Here is a 23,375-nt window from a genome sequence, read left to right as displayed (position 1 = left end):
CATTTGATTTAAGTATAAAAATATTCAAGTCAAAGCTTAGAGTGCTAATTTTGATAGGATATTTCATGTACTGATGTAAGATTTTAATCAAAGAGCTCACCTTAACTAGTCAGATATTAAGGTTTTGTAATATCAGTCATATGGCCTGTCTTTTCTGCAGTCAGAAATTGATGTTTTATTATTTCAGTCATACGGCCAATCTTTTCTGCAACCAGATATTGATGTTTTCAGACAGAATTTAGAATCATTAGAAAATCTCAACTTCAAATGGAAACTCTACAGCAAGGTAAGACATTGAAATATATAAACACTAAACTTTATGTTATTTACATGCACAACTAAGGACTGATGCTGAGTAGTTATGTTAATGTATTGAGTCTTGATAATTGGATTTAGTGCTTTTATTAATGAAATACCTCTTCTTAGTATGGGGTGAATATGTTGTATTTTCCAGTAACTTCCATCATTCTAATTTGAAATTTAGCTGATATTTATTTAGTATTTTATGCATAATGCTAATTTGTTTGAAAATGAATAGAGACTTTTATGGGTTTTTATGCCCCCGCTGTAGCGGAGGGGGCATTAAGTTTTACCCTTGTCTGTCTACGTCTGTATGTCCCAAAATTGGTTTCCGTTCTCTAACTTTAGTTGCCTCAACCAAATGTTATGAAACTTATATACAATGCTTATTACCACAAAACACAGATCTAATTTGAATTTGGGTGGCGTAACTTTTACCTTTCTAGAGTTATGCCCCTTTACAAATGGAAAAATTGCTGAATTTTTTGTTTCCGTTCTCTAAAGTTTGCCTCAACCAAATGTTATGAAACTTATACACGATGCTTATAACCACAAAACTCAGATCAAGTACGAATTTGGGTAGCGTCACTTTTACCGTTGTTGAGTTATGTCCCTTTATAACGTTATATGCAATCAGGGGCATCATCTGTGTCCCATGGACACATTCCCCATTTATTTTTACCAGAATGTGAAAATGCATTTAATATGTATAAAGTAACCTTTTTCATGCTTACATATTTATATTTGTTATAATAATGTTATAATAATACATAAAGGGAAAAGTTGTATACAAGTATTATACCACTTGAAACTGTACTACACTCCAACTTTGTTAAAATTCCACTAAGATATATGGTTATTTTTTTGAGCGAGTTTGTTTGTTCATAAAATTTCTAAAAATAGAAAAGTGACAATAACTTGAAGTTAAATAAAGATCACAATGTATTAACAGCTTTTACATACTCCAATTATTTATATCCAAATTTACAGCAAAGATAAAGATTTTTATTCATGTTTTTGATATAATTACCTCAACTGATATAATATGGATTCATTTGATATTGTATTTATCAAATTATTTTATTTATCTGTATTGTTGTAATGTTACTTTTCTTTTTCAGACTATCTTTGCCCAAGGAATGTTGACACAGTTTCTAAATGTTTTATTACAAGTTCTTGTACATAGATCACATGACCTTCTTCAAGAGGAGATAACTGTTACTATTCACAATATGGCATGTGTAGATTTTGAAAGATTTTATAATGACTTCCTTCATCAGTTTCTCTCAGATTGTGAAGGGCTTCTTCCTGATCAGAAGAGTGTTTTACAACAAAATTTCAAAACAGAAAAGGTAGGATTAAATTTTAAGATAATTTTTACCCCACACTACAAAAAAGGGGGGGTATATAGTGTTTGACCCATCTGACTGTTATATAGATATAAGAAGATGTGGTATGAGTGCCAATGAGACAACTCTCCATCCAAGTCAAAATTTATAAAAGTAAACGTTATAGGTCAAAGTACGGTCTTCAACACGGAGCCTTGGTTCACACAGAACAGTAAGCTATAAAGGGCCCCAAAAATTACTAGTGTAAAACCATTCAAACGGGAAAACCAACGGTCTAATCTATATAAAAAACGAGAAACAAGTAACACTTATGAACCACATCAACAAACGACAACTACTGAACATCAGATTCCTGACTTAGGACAGGTGCAAACAAATGCAGCGGGTTTTTTAATTTTTAATGGTACCAAACCTTCACCCTTTTTCTAAAACAATAGTGTAACATCACAACATAGAAAGACACACTATAAAATATCAACTGAAATAGCTTAACTCAATCAAAGGACATATTAACACCAGTGAACATACACTGAACAAATAAATTTGACCTATGATACAATGTAAATACAAAGTAAATAAACTAAGGGAAGAATAATAAAAGTAACATGTTATATCGGTATGAAATGTTAAACAATTTAAGAAAAACAATATGCTCGAACAAAAATATTAGCCATTTGCAACTGCTTTAAACACAGGTTAATAAAAATAATTTTGTTGTTAGGTATACGTGTACAGTTCCAATAGAGAAAGGAAATATTTTTAAAAAAGAAATAATTTTGATGTTCATAGTACGAAGTGAAAATTTATAGTAATACCAAATACTTATCAAAGCTGGTATATAGACCAGATATAACCCTGAATAACATTAAATAACAAAAAAGCATTACAATTAGTATCAACAGGTCAAATAAACAAGAAAGTACGATTTGAGAGTACTCACAGTTACTGACAGCTAGTTAAAAGCCAAAACAATTAATAATAAAAAAATCATGCATCAGAGACTAAAATCAACTAAAACACATCTGTCAGTCATTTTGGATCCAGATGATAAATCAAATACTTTAATAGGATTACAACTTCTCTTAGAAATATGTTATATAATGAGATAATTTATGTATAAAACAGGTAATTTAGTTGCATTTACAATAAGTCTATGTTTAGATGATCCTGATTGTTTGTTTATCTTTATTGCAGGATTTACCATCATTCAGTCAAAGTATACAGAGATTTGTTAATGATCTGAGATATTACAGACAAGTGAACAGTAGTCTACCAGAAGGATCTGTCAAATTCTGAAATATGCAGCCATTGATGATAACAATCAGATATGCAACCATTGATGATAACCAGTTTAAAATATCAGGGACATATTCAGACATTGTAAACAGTTTGATTTTGGACAAATCATATAAAAAAAACTTGGTGCCATCAGATTTATCTTTTTAAACAACAGGTTTGCTGTAGCTCTTACCACCGACTGTGATGAACAAAGAGATTTCACAATTTTATCCATTCTATTTTTTATACGACTGCAAAAAAATTTTGCGGTCGTATATTGGTATGACGTTGGCTTCATCGTCGTCGTCCGAAGACACATTGGTTTTCGCACTCTAACTTTAGTTTAAGTGAATGGATCTCTATGAAATTTTACCATAAGGTTCAATACCACTAAAGGAAGGTGGGGATTGATTTTGGGGGTTATGGTACCAACAGTTAAGGAATTAGGGGCCAAAAATAAGCATTTTTGTAACTTCCAGACATAACTTGTGTGTTAGTGTATGGATCTCTCTGACATTGTACCACAAGGTTCCATATCACAAAGGAAATGCTTGGATTGATTTTGGGGGTAATTGCCTCCCAGAAAAGGGGCAAAAAACAAGCATTTTTCTAGTTTCATGACAGTGTTCTCCCCAGAAATTTTGGATAGCATCACATTTGGCGTAAAAAAATAAACTGTATTTTTTTCAATGTCATTTGTCGTGATGCGGCGATGGATGCTCTATTTCCTTTATGATCATGATGATATATATGTTTATATTGTTCAATTCAAACCTGAGAATGCAATTAAACTATAACCATGATAACAGTTGTTTCAGTTTATGTTTTCTTTATTCATTTATAGTTACAGTATTATTTTTTTCCTCTTGGGCCAAATAAAAATATATGTGTGGTTCCAGTTACCCTATCTACCCAACTAAATGAATGAATGAATGGTTTATTATAGTGCAACCTGTAAATATACAATACTAAATATCTAGTAAAAAAAAGAACTGTCTTTTATTTAAAAAGGGAAGAGAAAGTATGACATATAGCAATAAAATTTCAATTAAAAAACTTTTTTCTTTATCATGGCTATGAAATTCATTGTTTCATGGTATTCAATGAATTAGTCCCAGTTGTTTCTTTATATCAAAATAATGTATATTTTTAACAAAGTTAAGCTACTTTAATTAGTATATTGAAACAATGCATTTTCAAAAAGGTTACATTTAGCAAGGAGATCTAACAAATAGTCTGTTAATGCTTGTAGAATACGTAGTTTTCTCTTTTGGGATCATTTTTTCTGTCTACTGTGCCATTTGTGCCTCTGTAGTTATTATCGTAAAAATGCAGAGTTTTGTCATATCTGGTCCAGTTCCGATCCGTATTTTACATAAATATTTCAATGGCGGCCGAAGCAAAATTAACGAAAATAAACATTGTTTGACAAGAGATTGGGATTGAATATGACACTTTTAATGCATTAAATGGATGAAACATTAACTAAAGCCAATTATGATCACTTTCTAAAGAAGTATCAAACTTATTTAGCTCAAAATAGAAATGTTTAATATACGCTCTCGATAAACAAGTAGTACCAGAAGGGAAAGAAAGTAATTTTTTTGAAAATTGTAAAAATATACGATCAAACCTCTTTTCTAAAGAGGTAAATCGTTTGTATCTATGAATTTCCATTATGCAAACGTAAATTAAGGAATTGTTTTATGATTTTCTGATTACATTTTCTCCATATCGAAATTTGTGATTGGACCACGTGGTATAAGTCATGTCACAAGTGTCAGCTTGGGGTATTCGTATCCAAACAGTTATCACCCAAAGGGCAATTAACACCTATTTAATCACTCTAAATTGCCTCTATTGTCCGACTTGAAGGGATTACAATTAAAGGTGATATAATTTTTATGATCACAAGCGGTAATTAGATGAAAGTTCAAAATTTAGGACATTGTTTTGCGATATAGAGACAAGTAAAGTAGCATCCTCAAAATAATTATAGCGTCGCGAAAATTATTATAGCATCACGGGAAAAAAATATAGCGTCTCGGTACCGCGACGCTAAAACGGTCTGGGGAGAACACTGCATGACAATAACTTGTGTGTAAGTGTATGGACCTCTCTGACATTGTACCACAAGGTTCCATATCACAAAGGGAATGCTGGGATTGATTTTGGGGGTAATTGCCTCCAAATTTTAGGAATTAGGGGCCAAAAAGGGGCAAAAACAAGCATTTTTCTAGTTTCATGACAATAACTTGTGTGTAAGTGTATGGATCTTTATGAAATTGTACTACAAGGTTCCATATCACAAAGGGAAAGCTGGAATTGAGTTTGGGGGTAATTGCTCTAAACGTTTAGGAATAAGGTGACAAAAAGGGGCCAAAAATAAGCATTTTTCTAGTTTCCAGTGAATAACTTGTGTTCAAGTGTATGGATCTCTCTGAAATTGTACTGCAAGGTACCATACCACAAAGGGAAGGCTGGGATTGATTTTGGGGGTAATTGCCTCAAAATTTTAGGAATTGGGGGCCATAAAGGGGCAAAAAAACAAGCATTTTTCTAGTTTCAGGACAATAACTTGTGTGTAAGTGTATGGATCTTTATGAAATTGAACTACAAGGTTCCATATCACAAAGGGAAAGCTGGGTTTGAGTTTGGTGGTAATTGCCCTAAACGTTTAGGAATTTGGGGCCAAAAAACAAGCATTTTTCTAGTTTCCAGACAATAACTTGTGTTCAAGTGTATGGATCTCTCTGAAATTGTACTGCATACCACAAAGGGAAGGCTGGGATTCAAAACAATTTGGGGGGGGGGGGGATTTTTTTTTCCTTTTTTTTCTTTAAAATTTTCCATTTTAAATTGGTTATTTCTGATTTATATATAAAAGCAAATAATAATGATATGGTTTGAATAGGTAAATAAAAAATTTTTAAGTTCTTAGACCACATTCATTCTGTGTCAGAAACCTATGCTGTGTAAAATATTTAATTACAATCCAAATTCAGTGCTGTATCAAGCTTGAATGTTGTGTCCATACTTGCCCCAACTGTTCAGGGTTCGACCTCTGCGGTCGTATCAAGTTGCGCCCCAGCGAAGCATTTTATTCTAAGATTGAATGGGGTCAAAAGATACTAAATCTTTTAACAGTTGTATCAGCATCAGACAAGGTTTTTTTTAACGACCTTGACTACCCATGAGGGTCTTGCATCATTATCTTTTTGGGGATATATCATTATTTCTCATGCTTTCGTCTGATTTTTTATATTGAATGTTTTTTAAAAGCAAATTGGATTTTATACTTTTAGGAGGGAAAGAATCAGCTAATCATTTTACCTGCTGTGCCAAACATTTACGTTTATGATCTAGTGCTATTGCGGTGAATTTTTACTATTGGTATTAAATCCTTATTACAGCTATATTTATTTGTATATTGCATGTCTTTTTCACATCTTTATTGATGTATCCTCGAGAAGCCTGGTAACACTGAGTAACACTGACGAGAAAAGTTTGTTGATATCATGTGCTTGTATAAATGTGATAAATATAGCTATAAATAAACTATGTTATTTTACAATTACCTTGTTGTAATCTATATGACACGAAAATTCATGGCTGGAAAATGGGGTATGGGATGGATGCAACATGAGATAACATTCTTTAGATATTCTGGGTGATAACAACATACCAAGAGAATAATGCTTTATATTTTTTTTTAAATTTTTATACGCCTGTTTACGGGACGTATTATGGTATACCGTTGTCCGTCCGTCTGTCCGTCCGTCGTCAACATGTCGGACATTAACTCAAAAACACTTTAACCAATTTGCATAAAACTTTGGTGAATTGTTTATATCTATTGACGTGAGCTCCCTTTCATTTTTTATAAATTAGAGATATTACGTTTTCGAGTTATTGGGTTTTTTTCATTAAAAAAAGGGTGATTTTCCAGTTTTTAGACAATAACTCAAGAATGCTTTCACCAACTTGCAAGAAATTTTGGTTAATTGTTTATATCTATTGACATGAGCTCCGTTTTGATTTTTATAAATTTCAGATTTTACGTTTCCGAGTTACGGGGTTTTATTCATAAAAAAAAGGGGGGATTTTCCAGTTTAATTGTTTATAGTCTGACAACAGATTTACTAAATATTGCGCAACAGCACAGTGTTTTGCACAACAGCAAGAAATCTTTAATTGAATATAAATTCAATTCATATAACCAATTTCAAGTTCTTTGACTACATTTATTCAGAAACCTATAATATGTCAAATATTTAATACAATCCAAATTCAGACCTGTATCAAGCTTGAATATTGTGTCCATTTTTGCCCCAACTGTTCAGGGTTGGACCTCTGTGGGCGTATCCAGCTGCCCTCAGCGAAGCAGTTTATTTTATTTTGACAGTGATGAAAAGTTTTTTATTTTGACAGTATTGGAAAGTTTTTTATTTTGACAGTATTGGAAAGTTTTTTTTTTATTTTGACAGTATTGAAAAGTTTTTTATTTTGACAGTATTGGAAAGTTTTTTTAATTTAAACAGTATTGCAAAGTTTTTTTTATTTTGACAGTATTGGAAGGTTCTTTTTTATTTGACAGTTTTGGATTTTTTTAATTTTGATAGTATTGGAAAATTATTTCTTTTGACAGTACATGTATTGGAAAGTTTTTTATTTTGACAATATTGGAAAGTTTTTTATTTCAACAGTTTTGGAAAGTTTTTTTTATTTTGACAATATTGGAAGGTTCTTTTTTATTTGATATTTGACAGTATTGGATTTTTTTTATTTTGACAGTATTGGAAAGTTTTTATTCTAACAGTATTGGAAAGTTTTTATTCTAACAGTATTGGAAAGTTTTTTATTTAAACAGTATTGGAAAGTGATTTTTTTTACATTATTGGAAAGTTTTTTTATTTTGACAGTATTGGAAAATTATTTCTTTTGACAGAACATGTATTGGAAATTTTTTTCTTTTGACAATATTGGAAAGATTTTTATTTTGACAGTATTGGAAAGTTTTGTTTATTTTGACGGTATTGAAATTTTTTTTTATTTTGACAGTTTTGGAAGGTTCTTTTTTATTTGACAGTATTAGATTTTTTTATTTTGACAGTATTGGAAAGTTTTTATTCTAACAGTACTGGAAAGTTCTTTTATTTAAACAGTATTGGAAAGTGATTTTTTTTACATTAATGGAAAGTTTTTTTTCATTTTGACAGTATTGGAAAATTATTTCTTTTGACAGTACATGTATTGCAAAGTTTTTTATTTTGACAATATTAGAATTTTTTTTTTTTGATAGTTCACATGTATTTGAAAGTTTTTATTTTGACAGTATTGGAAAGTTTTTTGTCTCATCTGCGAAGTCGCAGAAAGCAAGACATAGGGATTGCTTTTCTGTTGACGGCTGTGGCTATGGCGTCAACAATTGTTTAGTTTTCTGCTTAAGTTAGTTTGATAGGAACAACTTGTGATAGATCATTGATGTTTTGTATAAAGATGCATTACTATCAGTACATATCATTTTGACAACAATTTTGAGGCCTTGCCCCCTAGGCCATGGTTCAGTGACTTTGAATTAATTTGCAATTTTAAATGTTAAGTTTTCTGCTTAAGTTAGATTGATAAGAACTACTTGTGAAAGATCAATGATATTTTGTATGAAGTTGCATTACTATCAGTTCATATCAGTTTGATGACAATTTTTGACTTTCAATCAATTAACAATTTTCAATGTTAAGTTTTCTGATTAAGTTAGTTTGATAGGAACTACTTACAATAGACAATATTTTCTATAAAGTTACATTGCTGTCTGTACATCTCAGTTTGTCAACCATTTAGAGGCCCTACCCACTAGTTGGTCCAGTGACATTGAATTAATTAGAAATGTTGCTGTCCATCCGATTGTCTTTTTTAGCTCACCGGGGCCCGAAGGGCCCATGTGAGCTTATGCCATCACTTGGCGTCCGTCGTTGTCTGTTGTCTGTCGTCCAGTTCAGTTCAGTTTTGATCCATCCACAAACATGGCCGCCATGGCTAAAAATAGAACATATGGGTCAAATGCAGTTTTTGGCTTATATCTCAAAAACTTAAGCTTTTAGAGCAAATCTGACATAGGGTAAAATTGTTCAATTGGTCAAGAACTATCTGCCCTGAAATTTTCAGACGAATCGTATAACCCATTGTTGGGTTGCTGCCACCGAATTGAACAAAATTTTGCAGTTTTTTGTTATTATTTTGAATATTATTATAGATATATATAAACTGTAAGCAGCAATAATGTTCAACAAAGTAAGATCTACAAAAAAGTTAATATGACCATAATTGTCAATTGACCCCTTAAGGAGTTATTGCCCTTTAAAGACAATTTTACACAATTTGTTCATCAAGTTTGCTAACATTTAAAAATCTTCTCTGAAATACAGGTGAGCGATTCAGGCTCTTGAGGGCCTCTTGTTCTGAATTTTAAGCCGACAGGCGAGACATATCTCTGTGTCAATAGTTTATGTTTTGACAGTATTGGAATGTTTTTTATTTTGACAGTATTGGAATGTTTTTTATTTTGACAGTATTGGAATGTTTTTTTATTTTGACAGTATTGGAATGTTTTTCTATTTTGACAGTATTGGAATGTTTTTCTATTTTGACAGTATTGGAATGTTTAAATTTTGACAGTATTGGAATGTTTTAAATTTTGACAGTATTGGAATGTTTTTTATTTTGACAGTATTGGAATATTTTTTATTTTGACAGTATTGGAATGTTTTTTATTTTGACAGTATTGGAATGTTTTTTATTTTGACAGTATTGGCATGTTTTTTATTTTGACAGTTTTGGAATGTTTTAAATTTTGACAGCATTGGAAAGTATAACTTGAATAACTGATATGTTACATCACTGAAAAAAACATTATTAGTTGTAATTTGGATCTAGTGCAGTACTGTGTAATGTTATAATTATCACTGGGTAGATACCTCTGCTGTTGGACGGCAAATCCCTGAGGTTATCACCAGACGATTAACTCAGTGTTTCTGTACTTGCATCAAAATATGGATACTGTTATAAAAATTTGCAGCGACAGGAAATCATTTAAAATTAAGGAATTATCTCTTTCAGGCATAGGTCTTAATTCACGGTCTTGGTTTGGTTATACTTTTGGTCCATTTAGGTTATTTCAGGCTGATCAGGTTTTTAGTGTTGTGTTAAGTTTTGAATTTTCAAATGTTTTGGCCTTGATCATACTTGAAGGTGTAATAGTATTTGTTCAGTTTAAAATTATAACAGCAAGATCAAGATACCTCCTAATATCTACTGAAGTTGTACTTTGTGATATTCAGAGATAGACATTATATAGATTATTGAAGGTATGCATGAAGGAGAACCAATAGATAACATTTTGTACTACTATAACTGGTTGTGGTCCAAGACCTCAGTGGTCTCCCCAGGGCCTTATAGCACCATGGTACTATATATTTAACCATGGTGTTTACTGAATAGATTTTATAACAGAATGTATCATAGAAGTGGTGCTACCAGTTTAGGGAAACAGTGCTATTTCAAATGTCCAGGTGTTGTTTAAAAATATTTAGTAGAACACTGATCTTCATGCAAAAACTAGCATTCATTGCCAGACAGAATAACAAACACTTAGAAGACAGTCTCAGGGTACCATAAAGATATTTGTAGGACCTAACAGTGAAATAAGGGTGGAAATGGGCAATTAAAAAGATTGATTGCAAATTATTTTATAAGAGAGGCGAAAGATACCAAAGACAAACAACAGTACACAAAACACAACATAGAAAACTACAGACTGAGCATCACAAAGCCAACTGAAATGCTGGGATAATCTCAGGTACTCTAAAAGGGTAAGCAGATCCTGCTTCACATGTGGCACCCGACAACAGCTCTGCTCAAAGATTTTGAAAAAATAGCATAATCAAAAGATGTTCTTGTTTTAAAAATAAATTCAAACATCTGTAGCTTCCACCAATATACAACACATTATGTTAGTTTTGAAATAAAAATCATAAAAATTTTATTTTGAAGCTAAGGTTTTATGTAGAATAGAGCTTGAACTGCTTTGAAATTCACCTAACACAGAAGCAGGGCATATTTAAAGAAAGTGGAGCAGTAATCGTCTCCACTTCCATATCCCCCGAGTTTTTCCCTGTCATTGGTGGTATTTTGTGCTGTACCATTAACTTTCTATGTAGTGTTTTGTTGACTGTTGTTTGTCCTCTTTTTTTTTCTTTTTTTTTTTTTTTGGCCATTGGATTATCTGTCTTTTATTTTACGACTTGTGGTTTTTATACGCCCGTATTATGGTATACCTCTGTCCGTCCGTCCGTCCGTCGTAAACATGTTGGACAATAACTAAAAAATGCTTATACCAATTTGCATGAAACTTTGGTGAATTGTTTATATCTATTGACGTGAACTACCTTTCGTTTTTTATAAATTTTAGATTTTAAGTTTCTGAGTTTTAGGGTTTTTTTCATTAAAAAAGGGGGATTTTTCAGTTTTCGGACAATAACACAAAAAACGCTTTCCCCAATTTCAAAGAAACTTTGGTGAATTGTTTATATCTATTGACATGAGCTCCCTTTCGATTTTTATAAATTTTAGATTTAACGTTTCCGAGTTGTGGGGTTTTATTCATTAAAAAAAGGGGGATTTTCCAGATTTTAGACAATAACTCAAAAATGCTTTCAGCAGTTTTCACGAAACTTTGGTGAATTGTTTATATCCATTGACCTAAGCGCCCTTTCGATTTTTATAAATTTTAGATTTTACGTTTGGAGTTATGTGATTTTATTCATAAAAAAGGGGGGATTTTCCGAAAATGCTTAAAGCAGTTATCATGAAACTTTGGTGACTGGTTTATATCTATTAAGATAACCTCCCTTTAGTTTTTCATGAATTTCTGATATGACATTGAGAAGTTAATGGACTTTATTCTATGAAAAAGCGACGGGCGTATCATGGGCTCAGGGCGCAGCTGTTTATTTATTTTCCCATTTGTTTCTTTTTATACGACTGCAAAACTTTTGCCGATGTCGTTGTCGTCCAAAGATATTTGGTTTCCAGACAATAACTTGAGTATAAGTCTATGGATTAATGCTTTTGTACCACAAGGTTCCATACCAAAAAAGGAAGGTTGTGATTGACATTGGGGATTATGGCCCTAACCGTTTAATAATTAGGGGCCAAAAACAATACTTTTCTGATACTTTGTATAAATTGCTTATTTCTTTCCCAATTTCAATGGGGTTTAATTCAAAGTCTTGAATTCTTGGAGTTCTTGGATATGCTGAATCTACCGTTTTATTAGATTTTGGATTTTGGCCCCTGTTTTCAAATTGGTCCACATCAAGGTCCAAAGGGTACAAAATTAAACTTTGTTTGAATTCTACAAAATTTGAATTGTTGGGGTTCTTCGATATGCTGTCCATGTATTTAGATTTATGATTTTGGGCCCGGTTTACAAATTGGTCCACAAAAAGGTCCAAAGGTTCCAAAATTAATTTACTTTGATTTTAACAAAAATTGATTTTTTGGGGTTCTTTGATATGCTGAATCTAAACATGTATTTAGATGAACATCAGATACTACCTCCATACTTTTTACCTGGACTAATAAGATTACTGTAGATGTACTTTTTTCACAGTGTTTTTATTTTCACGAATTTCGTAGGTATGGTTTTGCGAAAATTAATACACACAAATACAAATCTGGCTAACGTGCATATTGTAGCCATTAAATAAATATCACTGAATGTTACAACTGCACATGCATGTGTACCTGGTTGACCTTACATAATCTAATTTGTCCAGGCAGAAACATATAGTACAATTGTATTATATGTCTGGTCCAGGTAAAAAAATATGGCGGTGGTATCTAATGTTCAGCTAATCTAATCAGTCCCGCTAAAAAAATAGCTAAAAATATGAAGGAAGTATACCTATGTTCAGCAAATCTAATCAGTCCATGTATAAAATATAAGGTAGTTTAATCTAATCAGTCCATGTATAAAATATAAGGTAGTTCAGCCAAACTATTCAGTCCAGGTATAAAATATAAGGTAGTTTGCCTATGTTCAGCTAATCTCATCAGTCCAGGTATAAAAAAAGTTCCACAGCAATATTATTATCTACGAAAACATGTTTAACCCCACACGCCCCAGCCCATTAATAACATTGCTGAATAGTGATCCCCAGTCAGTAAGCTCTAGATATAGATTTAAAGTCTAAGGTACAAACCATTTGATTTGAGGGGGCAGTCTGAGATATTTAAGAGAAAAAAATCTGACCCAAATTTTTTGCCTTAAACAAAAATTCTGGCCGTATCTGGATTGAAAACAATAATCTTGTCCACTTTTTTGCTATTAGAAAAAAATATTTTCAACAAAATTATTTAGCATTAAATGAACATTGCATGTGAATCCCATATCTGACCGGAATGTCTGTTTCGCCGAACTGATATACTGAATACTTTTTTCAAGGCCCGTCATTCACAACTTCATTGTCATTTCCGACTCATTCGTAGCCTTTGGTTGATTTGGAACATTTCAACCAAACATTTGGATAAAAATTGCTTGTTTGTCTTTCTTCGTGTCGGTCGTATTGTAAATTTCATTGAATAGCCGTATATCTTGTTTACAACAAGAAATCTGTGAGGTTATGCTAACTAACCATACAACAAACGAGAATTTTCCATCTCCATTTTTTACTGACAAATCCCACATCAAATATATTAATTAGTACATAGCTTTGGATCCATCCAATCATTTTATAATAGACAATTAATGGAGAGAATACGGCACCAAAAATGTCCAACCCCTACACTTTAACTATAAAATGCATTTTACACTTATTTTATGTTTTTTAGCCAACTTTAATACTACGCCCCCCCCCCCCCCCCCCTTTTCCAAAATCCTGGATCCGCCCCTGTTCTTCATACGCTTTGAGTACACACCCGTGGTAAAATATGAATATACTGTTTGGGCTGTTCCGATCGTACTCCCACGTCATATGCTTTTTATCAAGGTATAAAGTATAGGGTAGTATACCGATATTCATCTAGTCTGATCTGTCAAGGTATAAAGTATAGGATAGTATACCTATGTACATTTAATCTAATCAGAACAGGTATAAAGTATAGGGTAGTATACAGATGTTCATCTAGTCTGATCTGTCAAGGTATAAAGTATAGGGTAGTATACCGATGTACATCTAATCTAATCAGTACAGGTATACAGTATTAGGTAGTATACCGATGTTCATCTAATCTCATTAGTCTAGTTATAACATATAGGATAGTATATCGATGTTCAGCGAAAGTCATCAATCCAGGTATAAAGTATAAGATAATATAACAATGTTCATATAATTTGATCAGTCCAGATATAGAATTTAGGATAGTATATCGATGTTCAGCTAAAGTCATCAATCCAGGTATAGAATATAAGATAATATAACAATGATCAGGTAAATGATCAGACCAGCTATAAAATATAAGGTACTAGTAGTATATATACCTATGTTCAGCAAAACTGAACAGTACAGGTATAAATTATTGTAACGGTTCCTACGTTACGACTGGAGTAACCTCAAAATATTATGATATTTCCAACAACAATAGACCCTCAATTTACATGGAAACGGCTCTGTTCAGTTTCATGCTAATAATGATCAAAATATAATTAGTTAAATGATTTATTATTTCAGTGAATTTATCAAATAACAGTTCAATTTATTAATACATTTAAAAGAACGCAAGAGATAGGTTTTTCAAATCATGCCCTTTTATACATAGCTCTGGTCAAGTACTCTATTATTCCGTTTTATTAATATAACAGTATTGAAATAGTTTCACCGAGTCAAATAACCCCAGACTTCTGAAAAGTTGTTGGATTAACATTCTGTTTACAGCCCCGAATAATACGTCTAAAGACGTCGGGTGACTGTGTGTGGCTTTGGTTAAACAGAAACGACTAATCATTTATTGGTGGTCTAAATAACCGTGACTCTTTTTAAGATATGATGAGTATATTATATATATTTATAGTTAAAATATAATCCCCATGAAACTAGAGTCTTTTATTTATCATAAACGCCGAACGTAGAAAAGACTGTTGCAATAGATGTCAAAAATTACTAGTGCTTGCTGAGAGAACTTAGAACTTCGGGAACAGAATCATGACTGATCAATATTAGGAAATCGGCCCTATTTACACCACAGTAGGAATCAAAGTTTATTATGACGACTTTGAAGTAGAACGACATTAAAGCCGATCTATGACAGTAAAATAAACGTTAACACAATGTTTAACGTCGAAGGTTGTGTTTGTGACTCAGTGAAAATATGGTCAACACAATACCTCTGTTGGATTTTTGACAGATACAAATACAACGTTGGAATATTATTAATACGTGCACTATCGATCATTAATCAAAGGGAATCATTTTAAAAGGTAAGTGAAACGTTGATTCAATCATAGATATAATCGCCATTATATGGCTATTATATCTATGATTCAATGCATGAAAATGTCCCTTTCTTCTGAATAATAAGGATATATCAATAATTTATGTTTAAACGTGACTATATATACAAGAGTCAAAATGGAACAACAATATTTTAAGCCTACAATTGTAAATTTATGCAATTTATGACCCCTTTTATGGTTCGATACATCTGCTGATTGACTGTTATTCCCAGAGGGTATCACCATTCCAGTAGCAAGTACTTCGGTACTGGCATGAACATACGGATATTGTTTTGATTGTAATTTACTGTTATAAAATTTTGGAAATCATATCTCCCTCAAAGCTCTGATTCCCTGTCCGGTCTTGGCTATACTTTAGGTCCTTTTGGTTGATCAGCTCTTCAACATTTGTATTAGGTAATAGATTTTCAAATATTTTGGCCTCGAGCATCACTGAAGAGACATTAATTGTCGAAATTCGCGTCTGGTGCACGAAAAATTGTCACCGTTTATAATATGTGAAATAAATCTTGCGAGGAAAACACAGTTCAATGTGTGAACACAATTATACGTGTGAACTTGACCAGGCTGTTCTAGTATTTACACACTGGGGTTGTGAGTTCGAATCCCGCACGTGACAGGTGCACTGGGCTCAAATCTTAATTGACTAGGATTGTCAGTTTTCCTACCGAAGGTCGGTGGTTTTCTCCTGATACTCCTGCTTCCTCCACTAATAAAAACTGTCAGCCACGAAATAGCACAATAGTGCTGAAAAAGGCGTTAAACACCAATCAATCAATCAATCACCTTAGTTTAATAGCTTCCTTGTAAGCAGCAACCCTCTATCAAGGAAATCATAATAGGAAATGCAAGCTCTGGAAAATCGTATAAAGTGAGAGATATATATTCCATATGCAGGCACTTTGGGAATGTTACTACATAGAAATGGAAAGTTAACAATTGGGAAGCTGAAATCATCTCTTTTGGCGTAAAATTTTGTTCTCAACCGACCCTCATTGTAAATTTCTAGATGTAAGTCAAATTGAGAGATAGACTTTACGGTTGTATCCTTTATTCACGTTTTTTGTAATAGATGCGTTCAACATAGTCACCAAACTTGTTTTAGTGAGAGGACATCATATATATAGCGGAATGTGAAGTTAATGGTTATTTCTAGCTTCTTTTCATTCTATCTATGAAGTTCTATCTCATATAAATAAAGGAACAGATGTACAAGAACAGGAGCACAGTTGCTTTCCATGCGAATGCCAATTGTTTAAAAACACGTCCTCCAAACGTAACAAATATCTTGTCAATCAAGATATCAAGCATCTTGATAATGTCAGTTTCAGAGCGTTTTTTTTTTTGTTTTTTGTTTTTGTTTTTTTGTTTTTTTATTTGTTTTTTTTTTTTTGTTTTTTTTTGTTGTTTTTTTTTGCTAAGTATGATTTATTCTTTGCTTAAACAAGATATTTGTATCTACGTTGGCCATTATTTTTTATGAAACAAAGTTTGTCCATATTTTTTTTTCCAATTTGTCTTTAAGTTTGGAATGGGGTATACTTGTGTGAAAGGTTAAAATATTAAATGTTTTTTTTTTATAAAAATAAAGAGATACTTAGATTGTATGTACTCTAACAGATCTTTGGGAGATTTTTTAGTATCAACACCTGAGAGTAGGTAGTTTTAGAATAACTCTATAGCCAAACTTGATTGAAAAGAAAACAATCGGTAGTGCACGAACCCCAATTGTGATGAGATTATGTTCGTTGAGAGGGTATTAGCATTTCCTGCAATGCATGCAAATCTCGTCACTTCTAAAGTTACGACTAGAAGTAAGTATCAATGCCAGAAACATTGGGAAATTGGAAATGGTGTAAGATTTACACTTATGAACATATGGGATCAATGACAGTTAAAACTTCACTATTGGGTTGAGACACTATTACAATTACCCACCGATTGCGAGCAAAGTATCTTTGAAGTGATAATTTCAATCATTTTTTCCTCATTATTTGACTGGATTTGATTTTGAACATACCTTAATTCCATATGCTAGGAGAGATTGTATCGTAAAACACAAGAATTAGAAGTAGACAATGTGATCATTCCGTTTGTCATCAAATCTCGTTTTCAGTTGTCAATCAGCATCAATTAACCAAAACATAAATATTGAGCCATCTGTTACATGCATGCATAGCAGATACGCTCCTTGTTTTGAGTTCAAGAGATTCCCTTAATTTTTGTCGCCCGCGCAATGCGTTACGGGGGGACATAGAAATACCGGGAATCCGTCCGGACATGGTAGTGCTCTCACGTGTACAATTCTTGCCAGATATTAATTAAAATTATGTCATAGGTTTATATCGGAATTGTCTCGGACAAGTTAAATCAAAGTACTGAAGTACTGAACATCGGATGACCACAAGTTCTTGAGGATGGTCAAAGGCACTTGTCTCAGAAAAAAACCCAACATATCTCTTTACCTGAAACTGAGGTTAATGTACAGAGATATATTTTTTTCTGAGACAAGTTCGTGCGTGGATGATGAATAAATGACAGGAAATTCAACTTCACCGTAATAACTACATGTATTATATTGTAGTAATACAAATCAGTATACACTGATTTGTTGTTATATATTATATTAAAATAACAGTTACATACATATATGATTTGCATCCATTTGTATATCATTCTATTCTACTATTCTAATAATAGTGCAATGCAAGTGCATGGTGGACACTTTTCTGTAAAAATTCGATTTTTCTAAGATTGGATACGAGTAGGCATTCATATTTTCCCGCAAAAACAATTACAGAGTTACCGGTCCTTCAAAACGTTCTTTGAGATATTCTTCCGCATGCTTTAACACAATTTTTCGGTACGTGTGCATTGATATTATCAATGATTTTTTACTTATATATATATATATCTAACTACAAAACATTTTCATATTATTAATTTATGTTGTAAACAAAAATATTTTTATCAGTATTCATTGAAGAGATGTATTTATATCAAACGATAAGGAATGTTATTTTGCATTCGTTTATGTGCGCATATTTATCATGTTTATAGATCGGTTACAAACCCAAAACTAATTTACATAATGGAAATCTAGGCGATAGCAATACATCGATATGACCTCAAGGTCATCGCGATGTAAAAATCAGTGCCGATCAATAATTTTCAAAAGAGTTATGCCATATAATATTAATTATATGAAAAATTGCATTGTTAGCGCTCTCATTTGTACAATTCTTGACAGATTTTTATGAAACTTATATCAAAGGTTTGTATCAGCAATGTCTCGGGCAAGTTCGAAAATCAATGTCGATCAATAATTTTTAAAAGAGTTATTCCTCTTGGAAACATTAATAATATGGAAAATTGCATTGTAAGCGCTCTCACGTGTACAATTCTTGCCAGATTTTCATGAAACTTATATCATAGGTTAGTATCAGCAATGTCTCGGGCAAGTTCGAAAATCAATGCGATCAATAATTTTTAAAATATTTTTGCCCCTTGAAAATATTAATTATATTGAAAATTGCATTGTAAGCGCTCTCACATGTACATTTTTTGCCAGATTTTTATCAAATTTATATCAAAGGTTTATATCAGCATTGTATTGGACAATTTCAAAAATCAATGCCGATGAAATATTTTTTAATGAGTTATGCTCCTTGGAAATATTAATTATATCTGAAATTGTATTGCATTTACTCTAAAACCTTCATTTTTTTCTAAGATATTTATAAAAAAAAATTAAAGAAATGTATACTTTTGGATAATGACCGCATAAAATATGTGCCACGCGGGGGACATTGGAAGTCTGTTCTTTTATTGTTTATTTTTACTTACCTTGATTTGTCTCTTTTTTCACGTGAGTTTCACTGGTGAGTCTTTTGTAGACGAAACGCATGTCTGGCGTACATAATTATAGCTTGGTATCTTTGATTTGTTTTTTAATCGTTTTATGAAATTTAACATCGGTTAACTACATTTATGCAAATGGCGTTGGAATATATCTGTTGAAATTATTTGTTAAAAAATGTTTTTGTGATGGCAATATCAGAGCCACAGATGAATTGTTGCAAAAAGAGCAAAATACCACCTTCCGTTCTGTATAAATGAGGAATTCAATATTTTTGTGGTAAAAGTCCCATAAATACGGTCAAATCAAAGCGACGGTATATTGTGGTCAACTATGCATGATGGCAAACAATCCTACCAAGAATGAGAGCTTTCTGTCCGATGGTTTTAGAGGATTTGCATTCATATGGGGACTATATTACAAAATTTTAATAATCGTAAAATACCCACAACTACCGTAAAATTGGTCAGACCAAAATGACCGTTTAATATTGTCCACTGCACACGATGGCATACATTAATATCAAGTATGAAAGGTTTTCGTTAAACGGTGTCAGAGAAGTTTTGTTCACAAGGTATCATTGTTAGAATAATAAAAAAATAATGTTCAAAGTCCCATATCTAATTTAAAATTATCAAACTGACGACAAAAGAATATGACGACAAATAATCCTACCAAGTATGGAATATGTGTGTCAAACGGCCACTGAGTATTGATGTGTTTCGAACGGACGGAGACCATAACCATATCCCCTCGGCGGAAGGTGCTATTAAAAAACTTATATGGCTGTGAGAAATAATTACTGTGGTTTGATCGTTTTTCTTTTCTTGCAATGGCATTGTCAGTTTGTTTTCGACTTATGAGTTTGAATATCCGCTTGGTATCTTTCTGCTCTCTTTTATCACACGTATAAGCTCTACGATTCACCATCTTGAATTTGATGATAGATACATTGTTCTAGTGTTTTACCTTATTCAATACGTGTTTATTGTTATGTGGCAATGAAGCGAAGATACCAAGGGAACATTAATAACATTACTTATGTCATATCACTGTTTGCACCGAATATGCATTTGAAGCATTTGAAGCAATCATATTTAACTGTTTAGGTTCTTATACATCATTGGCTTCCAAATATGCGGCTTTGAGCGTTTCTGATGATTTATGAGATTTTTAACATCGGTAAACTACCTATATTTGTAGATGATTTTTTTGCCAAGAAGTTTAATGATTAGTTCACAACCTTGCTTGTATTTCCACTTTGGCGGATTCTTAACTGATCTTCTTATACAAATTTGACTTGTGCACAGTTATGATAGCCATTTTAACGTTAATGTGCAGAAGTTAAATTGGGTCGATGCCAATGCTGGTGGAGATTTCCTCACCGAGGGTATCACCAGCCCAGTAGTCAGTATTTCTGTGTTGACATGAATTAACATTCATATGGACATAATTATAGGCTTTGAATTTTTCGAAATATCATGGATTTTCTAGCCCAGGAATAAATTTGTATTGGATACCTAAGCTTCACAAAATTCAGTACAAACAACAGTACATTGCCGGCTCATCTGGATGGTCTACAAAGGAATTGTCCATTAGATTGACAAAAATTTTGTCCGCAGTGAAAGAGGATCTTCCGAAATACTGTGAAACTGTTTACTCGCGTAGTGGTATTAACCATATGTGAATTCTAAAAAACTCTAAAAAAAACTTCTGGATAATTTTAAATCTCGATGTTTCTCTGAAATTAATTCTATAAAAACTTTCGATTTTTCAACCCTGTATACCACTATTCCCCATGTGAAATTGAAAAATCGTCTAAAAGAAATAATCCACAATGCTTTTCAATATAAGAATGGTAGCATAGGCTATAAGTTTATTGCTTTGGGATACCATACGGCATATTTTGTTAATAATGAACAAAAAGGTAAAAATTGCTAAACAGAGGAACAAGTGATCAGTTTGCTGGAGTTTCTTATTGACAGCATATTTGTTGAATTTGGAGGTAGACTTTTTCAACAAATTGTCGGCATTACTATGAGAACGAACTGTGCGCCTCTCCTTGCCACCTCTTCTTATTTTCATATGAGTCAGAATTCCTTCAGACACTTGTCAAAAACAAGAAGATCAAAGAAGCCAGATCATTTAATTTCACATTCAGATATATTGATGATGTTCTTTCTATTAACAATCCAAACCTTTCTGATTGGGTTCTATTCATATATCCTCCAGAACTAGAAATTAAAGAAACAACAGACACGGCTTCCTTCGCCTCATTTTTTATACTTATATAAATCGAATTTGACATAAGCAGTCATCTCAGTACCAGAATCTATGACAAACGAGACGATTTTAATTTTGAAATGATGAATTTGCCCCACTTTAGCAGCAATATACCAAACTTTACCTGCATATGGGATATACATTTCCCAACTCATTCGATATTCAAGAGCTTGCAGCTGCTACTCAGACTGTATAAAACGTCACCAGTGTCTGAGCAGAAAGTTGATGAACCAGGGTTATGTCAACGAACGTCTCGTCCTCTTTCTAAAAATGTTCATCGGAAGATACCAAGACCTTGTTGATAAATATTCCGTATCAACTTCACAAATAATACATGATGGTCTTGAAGTATAGATTCTAGGTACTGACGTTGTTTATCATCTTATAGTGTTATAGTGTTCTTTTTATTTGTCTTTGAATATTTTTCAACTTTACTGATTAGTCCATTTTTGGTAATATACTTTTGGCGTGGCTCGGTAGTTATACATCCCGCCATTGTGTTATTGTGCTATGGACTTTTTTTTGTATTCTTGTCTTTTATTTTTGCGTATGTACTTTGTCTATAGAGTGTCTATATGCTATTTTGTTTTTTCTTTGTTGAAATAGTTATTTGTTTTATTGTGATTAAGATTAAAACACAATGTCGACTGCTGTACCCCAATTTTTTACATTTTTACCTATTATGTCTGTTTGTTTTCCTCACACATGGTTGTCAATATAATGGACTTTTATTTAAGCAAAAGTTTAACAAGTCTGCTTTTTGTTTTTAAATGTAATCTATTTAAAATTAGGAAAACGTCTCTCAGCATTATGTATTATGTGTTTATTTGTGTCTATAAATGCACATTTTTTTCATCGGAACAGGCCAGTTTTTCATTTTGGTAAACCGTTTATTGATAATAGAAAAGAAGCCTTTTAGTATCGAAGTGCAAAGATGACTTTAAGTGAATTTGGATATTCTTATAAGGTCCCTTTTGAGCTTTCGGCTTTGAGCGTTCCTGATGAAGGTAATTCCAAAAAAGCACTTCAAACGAAGGAAATTAATAGAATGTCGTTTTCAATTTTTACAGCACTGGGTCGTAACTGCTGCCGGTGAATTAACAGTCACCGAGGGAATCATCATCTTAGTAGCCTGCTTCGATACTGACATGATTTATAACAAACCTTTCTCAAGTTGTCCGTTAACAAATTTAGAAATTATTAGAAAATCAAGGTTTCAACTCCCTCAGGCAAAGTTGACCTTAGATGGATTTAGTTATTATTTTTTGGTCCTTTTTGGTCATATAGCTCTTCAACTGTGATGGTTCTCATTCATCATTGGCTTTCAAAAATTCGACTTTGTGCGTTCCTGGTGAAGGTAAATCCAGAACAGATTGTCGGACGCATGAAATTAAAGTGTTTTTTTTTCTTTTTTTTCTATTTTTTTTGGTAATTTAACTTCTAACGTTTTTACATATCTATACATCCCTGTCTACATGTTGTGGTTTTGGCGTTCCCGATGAAATTAATTCCAGGAATGCGCTTCGAACGCACGAAATTGATTAAGTGTTATTTTTACTTTGAGAATTAGTTTACCAATGTGTCAGTCCAAGATAAAATCACTACCCTAAAGCATCATTTAGAAAACTCCCGATTAAGGAACACTTACCTCACTGACTCCTTGGATGAATTCGCAGGTAATATGAGGTAAGCATTTAACATTTAATGTCATGGTCATCGATTTGACGAATCCGCCTCTTAGATTTCTATTGAAATGATAAGCTTCAACAGAGTATAGAGTTAAATCAGGCTTATA

The 23,375-nt window shown here is 32.5% G+C and overlaps 1 protein-coding gene across 1 annotated transcript in view; it reads left to right on the top strand.

Moving 5' to 3' along the window:
* The window catches only part of LOC127708652 (exportin-6-like), a 46,231-nt gene extending 43,055 nt beyond the window's left edge, over positions 1–3,176 (top strand). The window contains exons 22-24 of the mRNA XM_052213712.1: positions 188–286; positions 1,422–1,652; positions 2,844–3,176. Of these exons, the coding sequence (XP_052069672.1) occupies positions 188–286; positions 1,422–1,652; positions 2,844–2,945 (432 nt within the window). The 3' untranslated portion in view covers positions 2,946–3,176. The remainder of the gene's footprint in view (positions 1–187; positions 287–1,421; positions 1,653–2,843) is intronic.
* Positions 3,177–23,375: the final 20,199 nt, after the last annotated feature.

Source organism: Mytilus californianus, unplaced genomic scaffold (genome assembly GCF_021869535.1).
Source record: "Mytilus californianus isolate M0D057914Y unplaced genomic scaffold, xbMytCali1.0.p SCAF_7, whole genome shotgun sequence".
Lineage (NCBI taxonomy): Eukaryota > Metazoa > Mollusca > Bivalvia > Mytilida > Mytilidae > Mytilus > Mytilus californianus.
This window is presented reverse-complemented; position numbering and strand designations above follow the sequence as displayed.